Source organism: Pipistrellus hanaki (genome assembly GCF_964339955.1).
Source record: "Pipistrellus hanaki genome assembly, chromosome: 2".
NCBI classification, from domain to species: Eukaryota; Metazoa; Chordata; class Mammalia; order Chiroptera; family Vespertilionidae; genus Pipistrellus; species Pipistrellus hanaki.
In genome coordinates, this window is record NC_140504.1 from 133,538,109 (window position 1) to 133,553,476 (window position 15,368).

A 15,368-nucleotide genomic window follows, 5' to 3' on the forward strand; every position below is an offset into this window, starting at 1 on the left:
CTGCCCCAGCCGGTTTGGCTCTGGATAAAGCATCAGCCTGTGACTAAAGGGTCCTGGGTTCAATTCCAGTCAAGGACACATCCCCTAGCATGCAGAAGACAATTGATTAGTGATTCTCTCATTGAGATTTCTCTCCCTCTCCCTCTCTGAATCAAGGAAAAAAAAAAAGTCAGTGCCTCAAACTATGTAACAACATAAACTTTAAATAATTCAACTTGACTGATGCAGAAAAGGACTAAGAACAGCTAAGAGAATTTTGAAAAAAAATGAAGTCTACCTAAGTTAAGGCTTACTATTTAGAACAGATTCTAGGAATCTATCAAAACAAGTCCAACTGACTTTTGACAAAGGTGCTAAAGCAATTCATTAGGGAAAAAGCCTTTTAAAGAAATAATGCTGGAGTGATTGGGACAAACAGGTAAAAACAGGAACTTAAGTGTAAAAAATCTATAGTTTTTCAAATTAAAAAGGGAAATCTTTAGGATCTAGGGGTAAACAAAGAATTTTTACACTTGACACCAAGTGCATGACCCATAAAAGGAAAAACAAATAAACTGGGCTTCATAAAAAATAAAAACTTGCTCTATGCAAGACTGTTAAGGGGATGAAAAAATTAAGCTGCAGAGAGGGAGAAGATATATGCAAACCACATATCTGAAAAAGGGCTAGAATGTATAAAATTGTCAAAGCTCAAGAAAAAAAAATAGCAAATGTCACAAGTAGACATTTCACTTAAGAAGATATGTGGCCTGGCTGGTGTAGTTCAGTGGACTGCATGTTGTCCCATGGACCAAGAGGTCCCAGGTTTGATTCCCGGTTGGGGCACATGCCCAGGTTGTGTGCTCGGTCCCCAGTAGGGTGTACAAGAGGCAACCAGTGAATGTATCTCTCATGGTTGTTTATCTCTCTCCCTCTCCCTCTCTAAAATCAATAAAAACATTTAAAAAATTTTTTAAAGAAAATATGTGGATGGCAAATAAGCATATAAAAAGGATGTTCAACATCAATAGCCATCAGGGAAATTCAACTTAAAACCACAACAAGACAATAAGATTATCACTACATATCTACCAGAGTGGCTAAAATAAGTTACACCACCAAATGCTAGCAAGAATGCATGAGAAATTGGGCCACTCATACATTGCTAGCGGGTTATAAAATGGTAATCACTCTGGAAAATATTTTGGCAATTTGTTATAAAATTAAAGAGGAACTTATGCAACACAGCATTTGTACTCATGGACACTTATCCCTGAGAAATGACAGCATATGCTCAAATAAAATCCTGTACATGTGATATAAGCAGCTTCATTTTTAACAGCCCACATGTCCTTCAAAGAGTGAATGGTTAAACTTTGGTACATCCACACCATGGAATACTATAATATGCAGCAATAAAAAGAAAAAAAACTATTGATACATGCAACAATTTGGATGGGCCTCAAGGGAATTAGGTTAGTGGGGAGGGGGGGAGAAGAGGGGGAGGGAGAAATAACTTTAAAAGGTTCACACTGTATGATTCCTTTTACATAACGTTCTTGAAATAACAAAAGTATAAGATGGAAAACAGATTAGTGGTCACCAGGTGTTAAGAAAGGGAAAGTGGCTATAAAGGCAGTTTTGTGGTAGAATAATTGTCATTGTGGTGGTTATATAAATCTACATGTGATAACAATTACATATACACACACAAATGAGTACTTGTAAAATCGGTAAAATCTGAATAAACTGAGTGTACCAATGACAGTTTTCTAGACTTGATATTGTATTATACGGAAGGTCTTACCATTGGTGGAAACTGAAGAGTACAAAAGGACTCCCTGTATATTTTTTTGGTGACTATTTGTGAGTTTATAATTATTTCAAAATAAAAATTTAAAACAAAAATGGGCAGATGAATTATATGTTGGTATATACATATTTCTGAACAATCCCAGGAAGGGGTACAATTTAACTCTAGCTTCATTTTAAACCTAAATATTCTCTGAAAAAATGACCATCATTTTCAGTATTATCTCAATTAAGAACTTAATTACTAGTAAAACAGTGAAACACTATATTCTTCAGGAAACTCAAGGGTTGAATAAGCCTGATTGTTTTTACATCAAATATGAAAAGTCCAAAAGTCAACATTTTTCCTTTTTGAAGCAATGCTACATTCTAAAATATTGCCTACTAGTAAGGTTATACTATGATGAAGTGGTAACTAGAACACAGCCATGGGAAGACCACGCCTATTGGCCAAGTGTTGCAGAGTCATCATTCTAAATCTCAGCAGAGAAGCTATCCTTGATGTTTTCAAATGCTGACTTTTTTCCGTGGACAATCAAGGCATAAAGGTATATGGAAAATATTAAACATAGGATAATGTTTTCTTCACCAATAAAGGTAATGAAGTCTTTCTGTAAAGAACCTTAGAATTAAGGAATATACATCACATGCAACTGAAAAGCAACTTATCCTATCCTAGAGGCCCGCTGCATGATATTCGTGCAAGAATAGGCCTTCCTTCCCCTGGCTTCACTCCTGGCTTACCTGGGAACTGGCATGTCTTGGTTCCAGAGCTGGCAAGTCCTTGCTTCTGTCTGGAGCACCACTCCAGTAGTTCCCTCCGCCGCCCCACCTTCCTCTCATAACAGGCTTCACTCTGCTCCACACCTGCATATGCAAATTAACCTCCAGCCTTAGTGGGTTAATTTGCATACTTGCTCTGATTGGCTGTGGGTATAGTGGAGTGATGATTAATTTGCATGTTTTATTAGATAAGATAATAAAAGGCTAGTATGCAAATTGTCCCCTCAACTGGGAATTCAATCAGTTCAATCAGGAGTTCGACCAGGGGGTGGGACTGGCCAGTCAACTGCCCTCAGCCCCTCCCCCTGGCCAGTCCCGCCCCCAACTGGCCTCCCCCACCTTGACTGGGGTGGGGCCAACCAGCCAACTGCCCTCAGTCCCTCCCCCTAGCCAGCCTAGCCTGATTGGCCCCAATCAGGCTGTGCCAGGAAGACCCCACCCATGTACAAATTCATGTACTGGGCCTCTAGTTAAGTATAATATAAACTACTGTAAATTCTTAAATGCCAAAGGGACATAAGTTTAAAACCAAATGTGCAGCAACTATTTCACTATTCCTTGGACAAATAGCAAAGGAGAGAAGAATGAACAAAGATCAGTTTGTTTAGACAGGGAAACAAGGACAGACTATAAAATAAAATGCAGATATCCCATTTACTGTCAAAGGAGAGTATTTCCTTTTTGGCACCCAAACAAAGATCAGGATGCAATATTGATCTTTTATATTCCCATAGGACCTAAATATTCCCAAGACAAAATTTAATGTTTAGGATAAGAAAAATCTGAACATTGCTATGCCCTGGCCTTTGGAGAATCTGCCCTTAAAGAGTTGACACTTTAACTGGAGAGAAACAATATTCAACAATTATCAACTACTACTGTTTCCCAGTCAGCTTTCTCATTCATTGCTCCAGGAAGTTTGGCAACATCCCTCAAATTTAGGTTGTGTCCATCTTATGTACCATCTATACTTTGTTTTCAAAGTATTGCTCATACCATATCATAATTAACATATATAAGTCCTCTACTAGACCCTAATCTGAAGGCAGAGAACATGAATATTCTACCCACCACATCCAGTGGTTAGGACAGTGTTTGTTGTGACAAAGATGAGGCACACTGTTTATTATTAAGTAAAAAGTGAAATTTCAAAACAACATGAATTATCTTTTTCAGTAAAAAACAAACCAAAAAATAGACAAAGTCTAGACCATTTTCCCTGGACTGTAGAACTGGGAAAATTTTCAGAAATTTTACAGTTTTGTGTTGTCTGAATTTTTCACTGAGAAATATTTTTACCTCATAATTAGAAATAATAAAGCTTTTTAATTTTGGAGAAAAACAATTAAGACTTCATTTCGTTTTTCTCATCTACTTCCTCCATCCTTCCTTATAATTGCCCTTTTCTTCTAAACCACATCTCCATTCCCTTAGAACTGCTTTACTAATTCTGTTTGTTGCCAGCTAAAATACAATTTGTTAAGAGGAAAAGCAATACTTTAGAAACAAATTAGCATTATTTCTTCTAAGTTAGATTTAGATGAGGAAAAGGAATATTTTAAATCTCAGATGTAAATAATTTCTATTATAAGAAAATCCAGAATTGGAAGTTATTGCAGTTGCCTTATGAAGGGGATAAATTACTTGTTGATTGTAATATTGAGTTTTCAAAGTTTCTCTATTACTACATAACGTGCTATTTTCTAAACCTAACATATTTTTCAGTACCATAGACAAAGTATTGTAATTTTAAAAGGTCAATTTTAGTAACTACATGAAACTTTTTTTTGTTTGTTTGTTTGTTAATCCTCATCCAAGGATCTTTTTTCCATTGATTATTAGAGTGTGGCAAGGAAGGAGATGGGGGAGAGAGAGTGAGAGAGACAAAGATCAATGTGAGACACACATCCATTGGTTGTCTCCCACACCCGTCCCAATCAAGGCCAGGGATCTAACCTGCAGCCCAGGTATGTGCCCTTGACCAGAAGTGAACCAGTGACCTTCTGGAGCACAGGCCGATGCTCTAACCACTGAGCATGCCAGCCAGGGCTACAATTTGCAATTAATACACAGCACTTTGAAGTACAATATGGACTTTTGAATCCAAAACAGAGTATCTACCTGGAAAGCACCATAAAATACTTCCCACTGCTTTGGCTTAAGAATAAGCTTTCAAATCAACATAATCGTTTCTTACTATAAATATAGGTACTAATGGTTTAAAAATATACCTTTTTGGTTCAGCTAATAACCTTAAATCTGCTCTAAATTAATTATTCTAATACTATGGTAGCATGTAAGAAAGAAAAATTCACATTTTTACCAAAAAAAAATCTGCATACCTGCCACAGATCCACCATGAGGAACCTCGAGTCTAAGTCTTGGCTTAAAAAATGGTGATGAGCATGTTTTTAATAATAAAGTGCAGAAGCTCCTGGGAAATTTCCTGACAGAGACTGCAGCTATTAACGTATGTTGATCTATAATCCAATTCTGTTCCATGTCCTACACCCATGCATGTTTTATTCCAACCAAGCCTATCTTCCTTCCTGTTCTCTGCAGGTCTGCTAGTGTTTAATGACATCACTAGCCTCCCAAGTCCTCAAAGCTTAAAAACAAAAACAAACCCCTTACCTATTCAGTCCTCTCCCCAAATCTCTTACGCATTTAAAAAAAAAATCACCTGAGGATATCTATTTATTGACTTTATAAAGAAAGATAGAAGGGAGAAAGGGAGGGAGGGGAGGAGGGAAAGATAAACACCAATTGGATGCCTCCCATAAACGCCCCAACCAGGCAATCAAAACCACAACCTAGGTATGTGCCTGACCAGGAATGAACCCACTACCTTGTGGTGTACAGGATGATATTCCCACCAACTGAGCCATACATACGTATTTTCCTTTTTTTTTTTTTCTTTTATGGGGAGAATGTGAATGCAGTTCCCCACAACCACAGATTACGTAGTCGAGTTTGCCACATTTGGAGAAATCACAGGGGTCAGCAGACCCGGAGTACAATGGGTGAGCCTCACTGAGAAAACCACCTTCAAGATCCTGGAATCTCCCCTGCCAGTAATTATCTCCATTCTTCCAAACATCCCTACTGCTCCTACTACCTCAGGTTTACCTCAATTTAGACTAGTCCTAGCTGGTTTTGCATTACATCATTTCCCTCTAAATCATGCATAACATTCATGGTCGTTTAAATGCCTTCATGAAGTCTTCCCTAATAAGCCCCTTTCCCCAAATGTCCTCTATAGGCAGGCCTAGGTAAAAGCAATCTCTCCCTTCCCTTAAGTCCTCTTGCCGCTGAGACCCCTTTAAATAGCTACAGTTATCTTCCCAGGAGAAAACACTAAAAGGAGGCGGCAATCACATCTACTCCCCCCCACAACCCCCCACCCCCACAGCGTTTTAACAGGCCCTCACATATTGAGTGAGATATTCTCAACTCCAGGCCTATTCTTACCTTGCTCCCTCATTCTGAACCAAGATTTTTCTCTCCGTTAGCTGCTGTTTAGGTTAATCCATCCTTGAAAATACAACCTAAAAAATACTTCAGTCAAAATGAATCTCATTTCCCCAGGGATATACTAAAAACATATATGTGGGTACCTTTAGTCATATACTGTTTTTAAATACTGCTTAATTTTCATGTCCTAACTCCCCAAGACTGTACCATTCTCTAAACTATAACCCTTGAATTGTCCCTCACAATTCCATTTATTTGTGCTGTTTCTTATCCCACTCTATTTTTGCCAGTCAAAACCCTATTGTCCTTCAAACCGAAATTCAAATAAGATTCTCTTTAATAAGTCCTTCCCCTAATGTCTCTTACATTTATTCTACATTCTTATGGAACCTGTAGCAATATTCCATGGTACTTATCACATTTCAACTCAAATTTAGTTGTGTTTGTGTCCACCAGAATTTAAAATTTCAGAGCAGGGCTCCTAATATTTCATTTCCCTTTTAACAGCAAATCACAGGTATTCAAAACATGATTGCTACCATTTTAATAAACAACACAAAATGGCTTGTAAAACCATTTTCAAAAACTGAAGCATACAAAAAAAAAATCCTGTAATACAAAAGTGGGTTAAATTGTGTTCCCCCAAAAGATATGCTTTTTTTTTTTTTTTCCTCATCTGAGGATATTTTTCCATTTATTTTTAAAGAGTTGAAGAGAAAAACTGAAAAACATTAGAGCCTGCAACCAAGTTACATGCTCCCAGGTATGTGCCCTTGACTGGAATCAAACCTGGAACCCTTTGGTCCGCAGGCCGACACTATCCTCTGAGCCAACCAGCAAGGGTAGATATGCTTAAGAATGGACCTTATTGGAAATAAGATATTTGTGGATATGATAAAGTTAACGGTCTTGAAGCAAGATCACCTTGGACTTAGGGTAGGCCCTTAATCCAATGACTGGTATCTACATACTGGTAAAAGGAGAGGGAGATTTAACACAGAGTAAAGATGTGTGAACTGGAGACAGAAAATGGAGCCATGCTACCCCTGGCTGGGTAGCTCGGTTGAGTGGAGCATCATTTTGTATACCAAGATTGTGGGTTTGACCCCAGGTCAGGGCACATACCTAGGTTATAGGTTTGATCCCTGTCTGGGCATGTACAGGAAGCAACTGATCCATGTTTCTCACTCACTCAGATGTTTCTGTCTTCCCCACCTCTTTCAAAGAGGAGGAAGAGGAGGGGAAGGAAGAGGAGGGAGGGGAGGGAGGAGAAGACAGGAGAGGAGAGGGAGGGAAAGTGGAGGGAGGGGGAAGAAGAGGAAGAGAAAGAAAAAAAAGAGTAATGTTAGTCTATAGCCAAGGAAAACCAAGGATTGCTGGCTGCTACCAGAAGCTAAAAGAGAGGCATGAATGGATTCTCTAAGAGCCTCCAGAAGCAACCAACCTTGCCATCACCTTGATATCATACTTCTGGCCTCTAGAACTAAGAGATGAATTGCTGTTGTTATATGCCACGAAGTATGTGGTGGCTTTTTATGGTAGCCCTAGATAACTAATACAAATAGTTAAACAGTATACCTTTGAAAAATTCAGAAAAATAAATTTCTTATCTTCACAAATGAGGTTAATAAATTTGTTTTTTGTACCTAAAACCATATTTTACTTAAACTTATATGAAGTACATTTTGTTTATAAGCAAGCAGTGGCTTATGTTAAACTGAATTCAGTGTAACCTCTAATTATAAAGTTTTATTTTCAAAGTATATAGTTTTGAAAGTTGTAAAGCCACAATTATACTCATATATACTATAATTTTTAAAAATTATGCTATTTTTAAAGATGAAGTACTACTTTATTGGTATTTCACTACAATATAAATCTTAATGTCATTTTTAATGAAGAAGGTTTATATTATCAATGTAATTTGATATTAGGTAAGAGTCAATATTTTGTTTATCTTCTATAAAGAATGTAAATCAGTGTTCCCCTTTAATCGTTATACCATGTGTAAACCTTAGACCATTTTTCTAAGTTATTCAAGTTTTGCTTTTTAAAAAATATATATTTTTATTGATTTCAGAGAGGAAGGGAGAGGGAGAGAGAGTTAGAAACACAATGATGAGAGAGAAATCATTCATCAGCTGCCTCCTGCATACCCCGCACTGGGGGTCAAATTTGCCCTGACTGGGAATCGAACAGTGACCTCCAGTTTCATAGGTCGATGCTCAATCACTGAGCACAAGTTTTGCTTTTTTAAGTCAGAGTATGTTTAAGGCACACAAATAATTTCAATGAGTGGAAATGAATAATAAATCCCTCTAATTACAAAAATATAAATGATTGTGTATTTTGTTAATTTTGCTTATCTATAACAGTGGTATCTTCAATTAGCAAATAAGATTTGATTGTAATTTGGCTGACAACATACATATTTTCTCTAGAAGGGGCCCACAGATAAGTATACATTACATTTTCAAGCACATGAGTCTTTATGTTAAATACTACTTTTTAATAAAAGTACAAATTTAATTTTAAAATACTTTAAAATTATAAAAAATTATTTAAAGAAATATCAAGAGTTTAACCCTACTGAAACATTTTAAATTATACCTTCCACATATATGCAATAATCAGTACAGGTAACTTAATTTTACACATCTCCCTGAATTATTTAGCTAAGCTCAAACATTATTATATGAATTCGGTAAAACTACTAATTTCTTAGAAATTATGATCCTCTGAGGCTTGTCATTTTAAATTTAATCGCACTCAACTTCAGTACTTAAAGTACTAAAAATTAAATTATTATTATCAATTCTTATGTTCATTTAATCTATATGGACATGGTAATTAGCACTGAATTATTGCTCTCATTGATTGACAGACACCATTTCCTCTCTTCCTTTTAGGCTATGTTTATGACTATTAAATACATGTAATAAAACCATGTCAATATGCTATTCTGTAAATAATATTCTTACATAACAAATCCATATTAGACAAAATACTATCTTCTCTTTCCCATAATATACAGATGGCATGAGCAAACTCCTAAGTCTTGGATAAGTCAATGGCTTTTCCTATCAAAACTCTCTCCAATGAGCTTCATTTCCTAAAACTTCCATGTCTCCTCAAGGAAAACTTTAACTTCATGGATATTTCCAAAAGGGACAGAAATTCTCACAAAATCGTATTTTTGTATCAAATTTTGCATAGGAAAATCACTTTATATTCCACTAATTCTGTATAGGAAATTCTGTATTAAAGGTAAAATATGTTTGAGGTCAATAATTAGTTAAAATACCACTAATTATAATCCTTCACTAAGTATATATTATTAATACTGCATATTGCTATTAGCATTTAACTTCAATTTACTACTTAATTTTGAATATATTTTAATGTAATTGACTTATATAAATGGTAATGTATCTAAGATTACATATGCAAATTATCAATTTACATAAAAGCATGTAATTTCTAAAAATCATTCAAAAAATGGCTTTTCTCCAGCAAAAGTAAAACATTTAAAAAACTTAATTTCTTATAAAAAATTTAAGTGAGCTTAATTTTAACTTCTTAATATGAGAAAAAATGACTTTTTAACTACCTGCTAAACATTCATTCAAATAATGTCAACATTTTTTCTTTTCAGACTTGACATAATCAATGATGCGTTGAATAACCTTGGCTGAACTAAATAACAAAATATAAACTAAGTTTATTCAATTCTCCAAGCCAAGTCACCCACAAAAGCACCAAGGATCAAATATAAACATCTGCAAGGGAGTTCAATGGAAGCCAATAAATATGCACAGGCCACCTGACAATATGACTTCAACACTGAACAAAGTCCTCCAAAACATAGCTATCCATTTGCCAGTTTCATAGCTGATCTTGCACACATTCATTCTGTATGTATTCATGAGCTCAATGTCAGTGCTATAGCTGATCTTGCACACATTCATTCTGTATGTATTCATGAGCTCAATGTCAGAGCTCAATGTCAAACCTATGATACTCAAGAAACTCAATGATACCATCAAACCAATATTATAACAAATGTTAAAGGGACATCTTTAAGGGGAAAAAAGGATAAAAATTATGAATAAAAAGGCAATAACTAAATCTTTATCAACAAATATTTAAATGTAAATGGTTAAATGCTCCAATTAAAGGACAGGTGAGCTGAATGGATAAGGAGACAAGACCCTTGTCTTATATATGCTGCCTGCTAGAAACTCACTTCAGATCAAGAGGGTACACAGGCTGAAAGTAAAGAGATGGAAAAAGATAGTTCATGAAAGAAAAAAGAAAACAAAAAACTGGGGGAGCATTACTTTTTATACCAGACAAAACAGACCTTAAAACAAAGGCTATAATAAGAGACAAAGAAATTCCACTCTTGGTAACTGATCTGAAGAAAACCAAAACACTAACTAAAAAAAAAAACATATGCATGCCGAAACCGGTTTGGCTCAGTGGATAGAGCGTCAGCTTGCGGACTGAAAGGTCCCGGTTCGATTCCGGTCAAGGGCATGTACCCAGTAGAGGGTGTGCAAGAGGCAGCTGGTCGATATTTCTCTCTCATCAATGTTTCTAGCTCTCTATCCCTCTCAATTCCTCTGTGTGTAAAATCAATAAAATATATTTTAAACAAACAAATATGCATCCACTTGTTCACTGCAGCAAAATTTACCATAGCCAAGATATGAAAGTAACAACAGTTGAATGGATAAAAAAAAGTGGTATATATATATATATTATACACACACACACACCACTTTTATTCTTTTATTATTAGTGGCATATATATATATATATATATATATATATATATATATATATATATATATTTATATACACACATACATACATATATATACCACTTTTATTATTATTGGGAAAGCATGTTACAGAATTAAAATAGAAAAAAAGGATTGAATACTAAAGAAACAGAAATTAGACTAATGATAATGGCAAAATATATTTGTTTTATCCAATATGTACATTTTAACATTTTTTGAGGTTTTGTTCATTTGTTTGCTTGCTTGACTCTAATGGAAAATTTTTCCGAATGAGATATCACACTCCTTGAAGATGCTGTAAAAGTGAGGAGTTGTTAACTAAACGTCCAGTTTCAATACTCATGTCCACGGGGAGCAAGCAAAGAGGGATTTTGTTGGATAAAAGGGAGGGGGAGGGAGAGAAAAAAAAAGTGAGCCGGTTCATTTGCCGTATTATTCTAATTTCAAATATAAAGTCAGCAAAATATATTCATCTAGTTATTTCTCCAAGACACTTTGATATTAAGATAAATATTGAGCCATCGTTGGTCCTACCTATTGGTTATTCAGAGAGCCAGATTGCTTTCACAACTCCTCACTTTTATAGCATCTTCAAATTGCTATCAGTCAGACATCTGGTTTTTTAACTACTAATAATTAGAAAAGAAGCCATGATCAGATAAAATTCTCACTTTACATTTTACTGTCAAGTTTTTGTTTTCCTAAAGAAAGGACATGACCGATTAACTGCCACAGAAGAAACAAAGGTAGATTTTGGGGAGTGTGTATTCATAGAGATACTCCAATATCATTAAAGAGGAAACATCCCCTTAAAACAGGGGTCCTCAAACTTTTTAAAGTGGGGGCCAGATCACAGTCCCTCAGAGAGCTGGAGGGCCGGACTATATGAACTACTAATTCCTACTGTAACACCTCGGCTGCGCTCACTGCCCAAAAAACCTGGCGGGCCGGATCAGACTCCTCTGCGGGCCAAATGCGGCCCGCAGGCCGTAGTTTGAAGACCCCTGCCTTAAAAGAAGGCTTCTACTTCCCAAAGTTGCACAGACATCTTCCTTTGCCATCACATCCTCATTCAAACAACTCTAGAACCACATTATAAAAGTCTGCTGCAACAATGCAAGTCAGATTATGTTCCAATAAAAACTTATTAGTATCTATCTAGTAGAAACTCAATCAAGTAGCCCAAAAAAAAGAATTAGTTATAATCCCCAACACTGATAATAGAAATCTTCTGTACACACAATAGAAATCAAACATGCTTAGTTGGACATGCCTTGCAAATGAAAAAAGGTACCCCCATCAACTCATATACCCGTGAACATTCACTTCTATTGAACATTTAGTAATAAAATATACCTAGCAAGAACTGATTTCATTACCCCTAGATTAGAATTTCTAAAATAACTCTGATTGCTCATGTTCTGATCTTGCTTGATCACCTAAGAGCCTCAGAACCCATATTTACTATTTATTTCAAGGGTATTTATAAAAATGTATTTGTTCGAAACAAAAGAATTAAATGAGTATGATATATTATTTGTACATCTTTTCTTTCTGTAGCCTAGGTAGGGAAGAAGCTTTTTAGGAAAAAAATGAAAAAATCCTTTTATATGAACCCTGACACCTTCTTTGTAAATAAGAAAAAATACATGGTTGAAAGTCTGAAATTTTTTTTTTTTTTTTTTTTTTTTTTTTTTTTTAATTTTGAGGATAGGGTAGAGATTTATATTCTTCAAGTATAAAGAATACAAGCTGGCCTAACAGGTAAGTTTTTAAGGATCATTTAAGACGAACATGCAATAATTATTATTGTTTGGGGGGGTGGGGGCAAGAGAAAAATGAAAGCAAAGTTTTATAAAGATTGATTCAAGTGAACATATATATTTACAATGGAATAGGAAAATCCTTAGCTCCCTGGGCTAAATAATAGTAGTCATCTATTGCACCAGTGTGTATTTTTAAGCAAATACAGAAGCAAAACTCATTAGCTATTTAAAAAATACACACATTTAATGTTGGTCTGTTTTAATTCTAAGTAAAGCAATTCCAAAAATACAAACTGAACATCAGAGCCATGTGAACCACCATGATAAAATAAAACAGACATTCACAATAATTACGGCTAAAGACAGTTCATCTTAATAAATCATCTTCCAAGTATGCCAAAGAGTTTCTAAAAATACTGCTGGTGTTCAGTGAGAATTAAAGGACTTTGGGGAAAATGAAATAATATGATACAGGTGGAGTAAGGTTACACGGGATTTACATTTTCCATTACCCCTAGATATAAACAAACATTCAAAATCAACACAAACTCTGTGTGTTATTCAAAATATTGCAGTGCAGGAAAGGCAACTTTAAATTAATAGCTAGGGGGAAATCAAGTTTTGGTGGAGGTAAACAGAAGTGACAGTTTTAATTTACACTTTTGTAAAGCTCATTTATACCTGGCCAACCAGGAACCAAATGCAGGACAACAATGTTCTCTGCTTCTTTTGGCTACAGTATGACAAGAAAAGGTCATCTTTTGAAGATGTTTAAAGAAATAAAGCAACTTTCATTATAAACAGTCAAATAATCAATCCATGGAATAAATAAGTACTAACCCACATTTTTACCGCTCTGTAATCACTACACTTTACATCTTTTTCATTTTGGAGCAAATTCCCCAATTGTTAGGCTAAAATCCACCAATCACTTTAAGAATAAAATGAATAGCCACCAAAAAAAAAAAAAAAAAAAAAAAAAAAAGAATATTCTTCTGTTTACTCTTTGGCTAAAAAAGAACAAACAAACAAAACAAAAATAAACAGAAGACAACTCTAACACTGGTGATAAAAGAAATGGTTTCTTTTTACATGTAAAATAAAATTATCAATTTAAATCTTGGTACATTTTATAAAAACAAGAGGTAATGTTGTAAAAAAACAGCACTAGCCGTGGCAGGCAACATACTGTTTGTTAACCCTGTGCAATAAAATACTTTGTTCATTCTACACTTATTCAACATGACTAACAGTTACTACAGACATTTCAGGAATCTTCACAGGACTCCTATAGACTTACTGTTAAAACTGAGAGACATTTACAATCATAATGTGCCGTGAAAACTTGAAAATGTTACTTCTAGTAGGAGATAATGTTCATATTATTAGGTTTGTTTTAGGTACTGAACAGCTGAGTTACAAGGACTGAAAGAGAAAAGCATTCTAAAAGCCCATGAACAATGTTGTCCACACCCTTCCTCAGAGCACACTAAACTTGTTTTGACACATTTCTCTTCATACATAGTAAGCAACAGCACCCAATAAAAGCCTGAGAAGAAATGCTGCTGTGTAAATACTGCAACTATTCCTGAAAAAAGAATTATGGGATATATACTCCAAAGCTGCCCGTTCCCATAATTTGTATTGCATAGGTCACATAATCACACACATATACATACACACCTGTGTGTATATATATGTATGCACATGCAAAGAATATATTAAGACGACAATGAAGTCTAGTCACAGAGCAATTTACAGGCTCAATATATATTTTTACACTTTGCTTGAAAGAAAATTTCAATATTTTACAGTCTTTTAGTAGGCATTATATACACTGCACTTTATGAAATCTAAAAAGATATTGAAATAAATTTTTTCCAACATTTTGGTAACAAAACACAATTTTTTCAAATACTTGTGCTATCTAACTACAGGATCTGTTTGCTCTGATAACCACTCATCACAAAAACTGACTCAATGGAATAATTAGAAAAATTATCTAACACCATGCATGGGTTTGAATCATTTTTAATATCCTATCCTAGAAACATTCTACAAATCTTAGGATTTAAAAAATTAAGTCTCTGTTTGATTTTTAAAAGATATCTTTTTATGACAATATCCATAACATTGACAGGTACACATTAAGGCTAGTATCATCTTCTTTAGTGAAATTTTTTGACATTTTTTATTTTTTTAAGAAAGATAGTAAAAGCAGACTCCTTTAGGGGTTTGAACTGTACCTACAGAAAATGAGAGTGCAGTGAACATAATGTTCAGTCCTACAGTCAGGATGCAGTTGCTCCTTCCCATTCCACAAGATACTGCACCTTTCCATCAAGTGTCACCCGGCGAGCCAACACTCGATATTTTTCACCACATGCTATTCTACCTGCAGCACCAAAATAACTGGTAATGGAGTTTTTTAGATGAGTGAGTTGTAACTCCTGATCTGCTAAGTTATTCAAAATCTCTGTGTTGAGTTCATCAAATTGGTAATCCTCTTTGCCTTCATCGTCTTTTACAACTTCTGAGTTCTGAGTCTGGAGTGCTCTTCTTGGAAGACGACCCCTTCTCCTCCGTAAATGAGGGATCGCAGCAGGCCAAGATCTTCCTGTACGAGTTCTTTTTCTGGAGTCAGATAAACTATGGAAGAAAAAAAGACCATAATTATCCACTAAGTTTATAAAATATCCTCTGCCCATACTATGTGTTTTCTCTGATTATTTTTTTCCTATCACTC

General features: G+C 35.1%; 1 protein-coding gene and 2 long non-coding RNA genes across 6 annotated transcripts in view; 2 read left to right on the plus strand and 1 right to left on the minus strand.

The window, feature by feature from the left end:
• The first annotated feature begins 2,989 nt into the window (after window positions 1–2,989).
• On the plus strand, window positions 2,990–10,351 carry LOC311617173. Its single transcript, XR_014794077.1, has 4 exons — window positions 2,990–5,648; window positions 6,755–6,811; window positions 9,704–9,987; window positions 10,046–10,351. It is a non-coding gene; the product is annotated as an uncharacterized lncRNA (long non-coding RNA).
• A 611-nt stretch (window positions 10,352–10,962) lies between these two features.
• Window positions 10,963–13,667, plus strand: LOC311617175. Its single transcript, XR_014794079.1, has 2 exons — window positions 10,963–11,676; window positions 11,876–13,667. It is a non-coding gene; the product is annotated as an uncharacterized lncRNA (long non-coding RNA).
• Window positions 12,848–15,368, minus strand: part of MTF2 (metal response element binding transcription factor 2) — a 50,521-nt gene continuing 48,000 nt past the window's right edge. For all 4 annotated transcript variants that reach the window (XR_014794067.1, XM_084873423.1, XM_084873422.1 and 1 more), the window contains one exon: window positions 12,848–15,271. Coding sequence is in view for 3 of the 4 variants with exons in the window: in XM_084873423.1 (XP_084729549.1) it covers window positions 14,914–15,271 (358 nt within the window). In the remaining variant the exon portion in view is untranslated. The remainder of the gene's footprint in view (window positions 15,272–15,368) is intronic.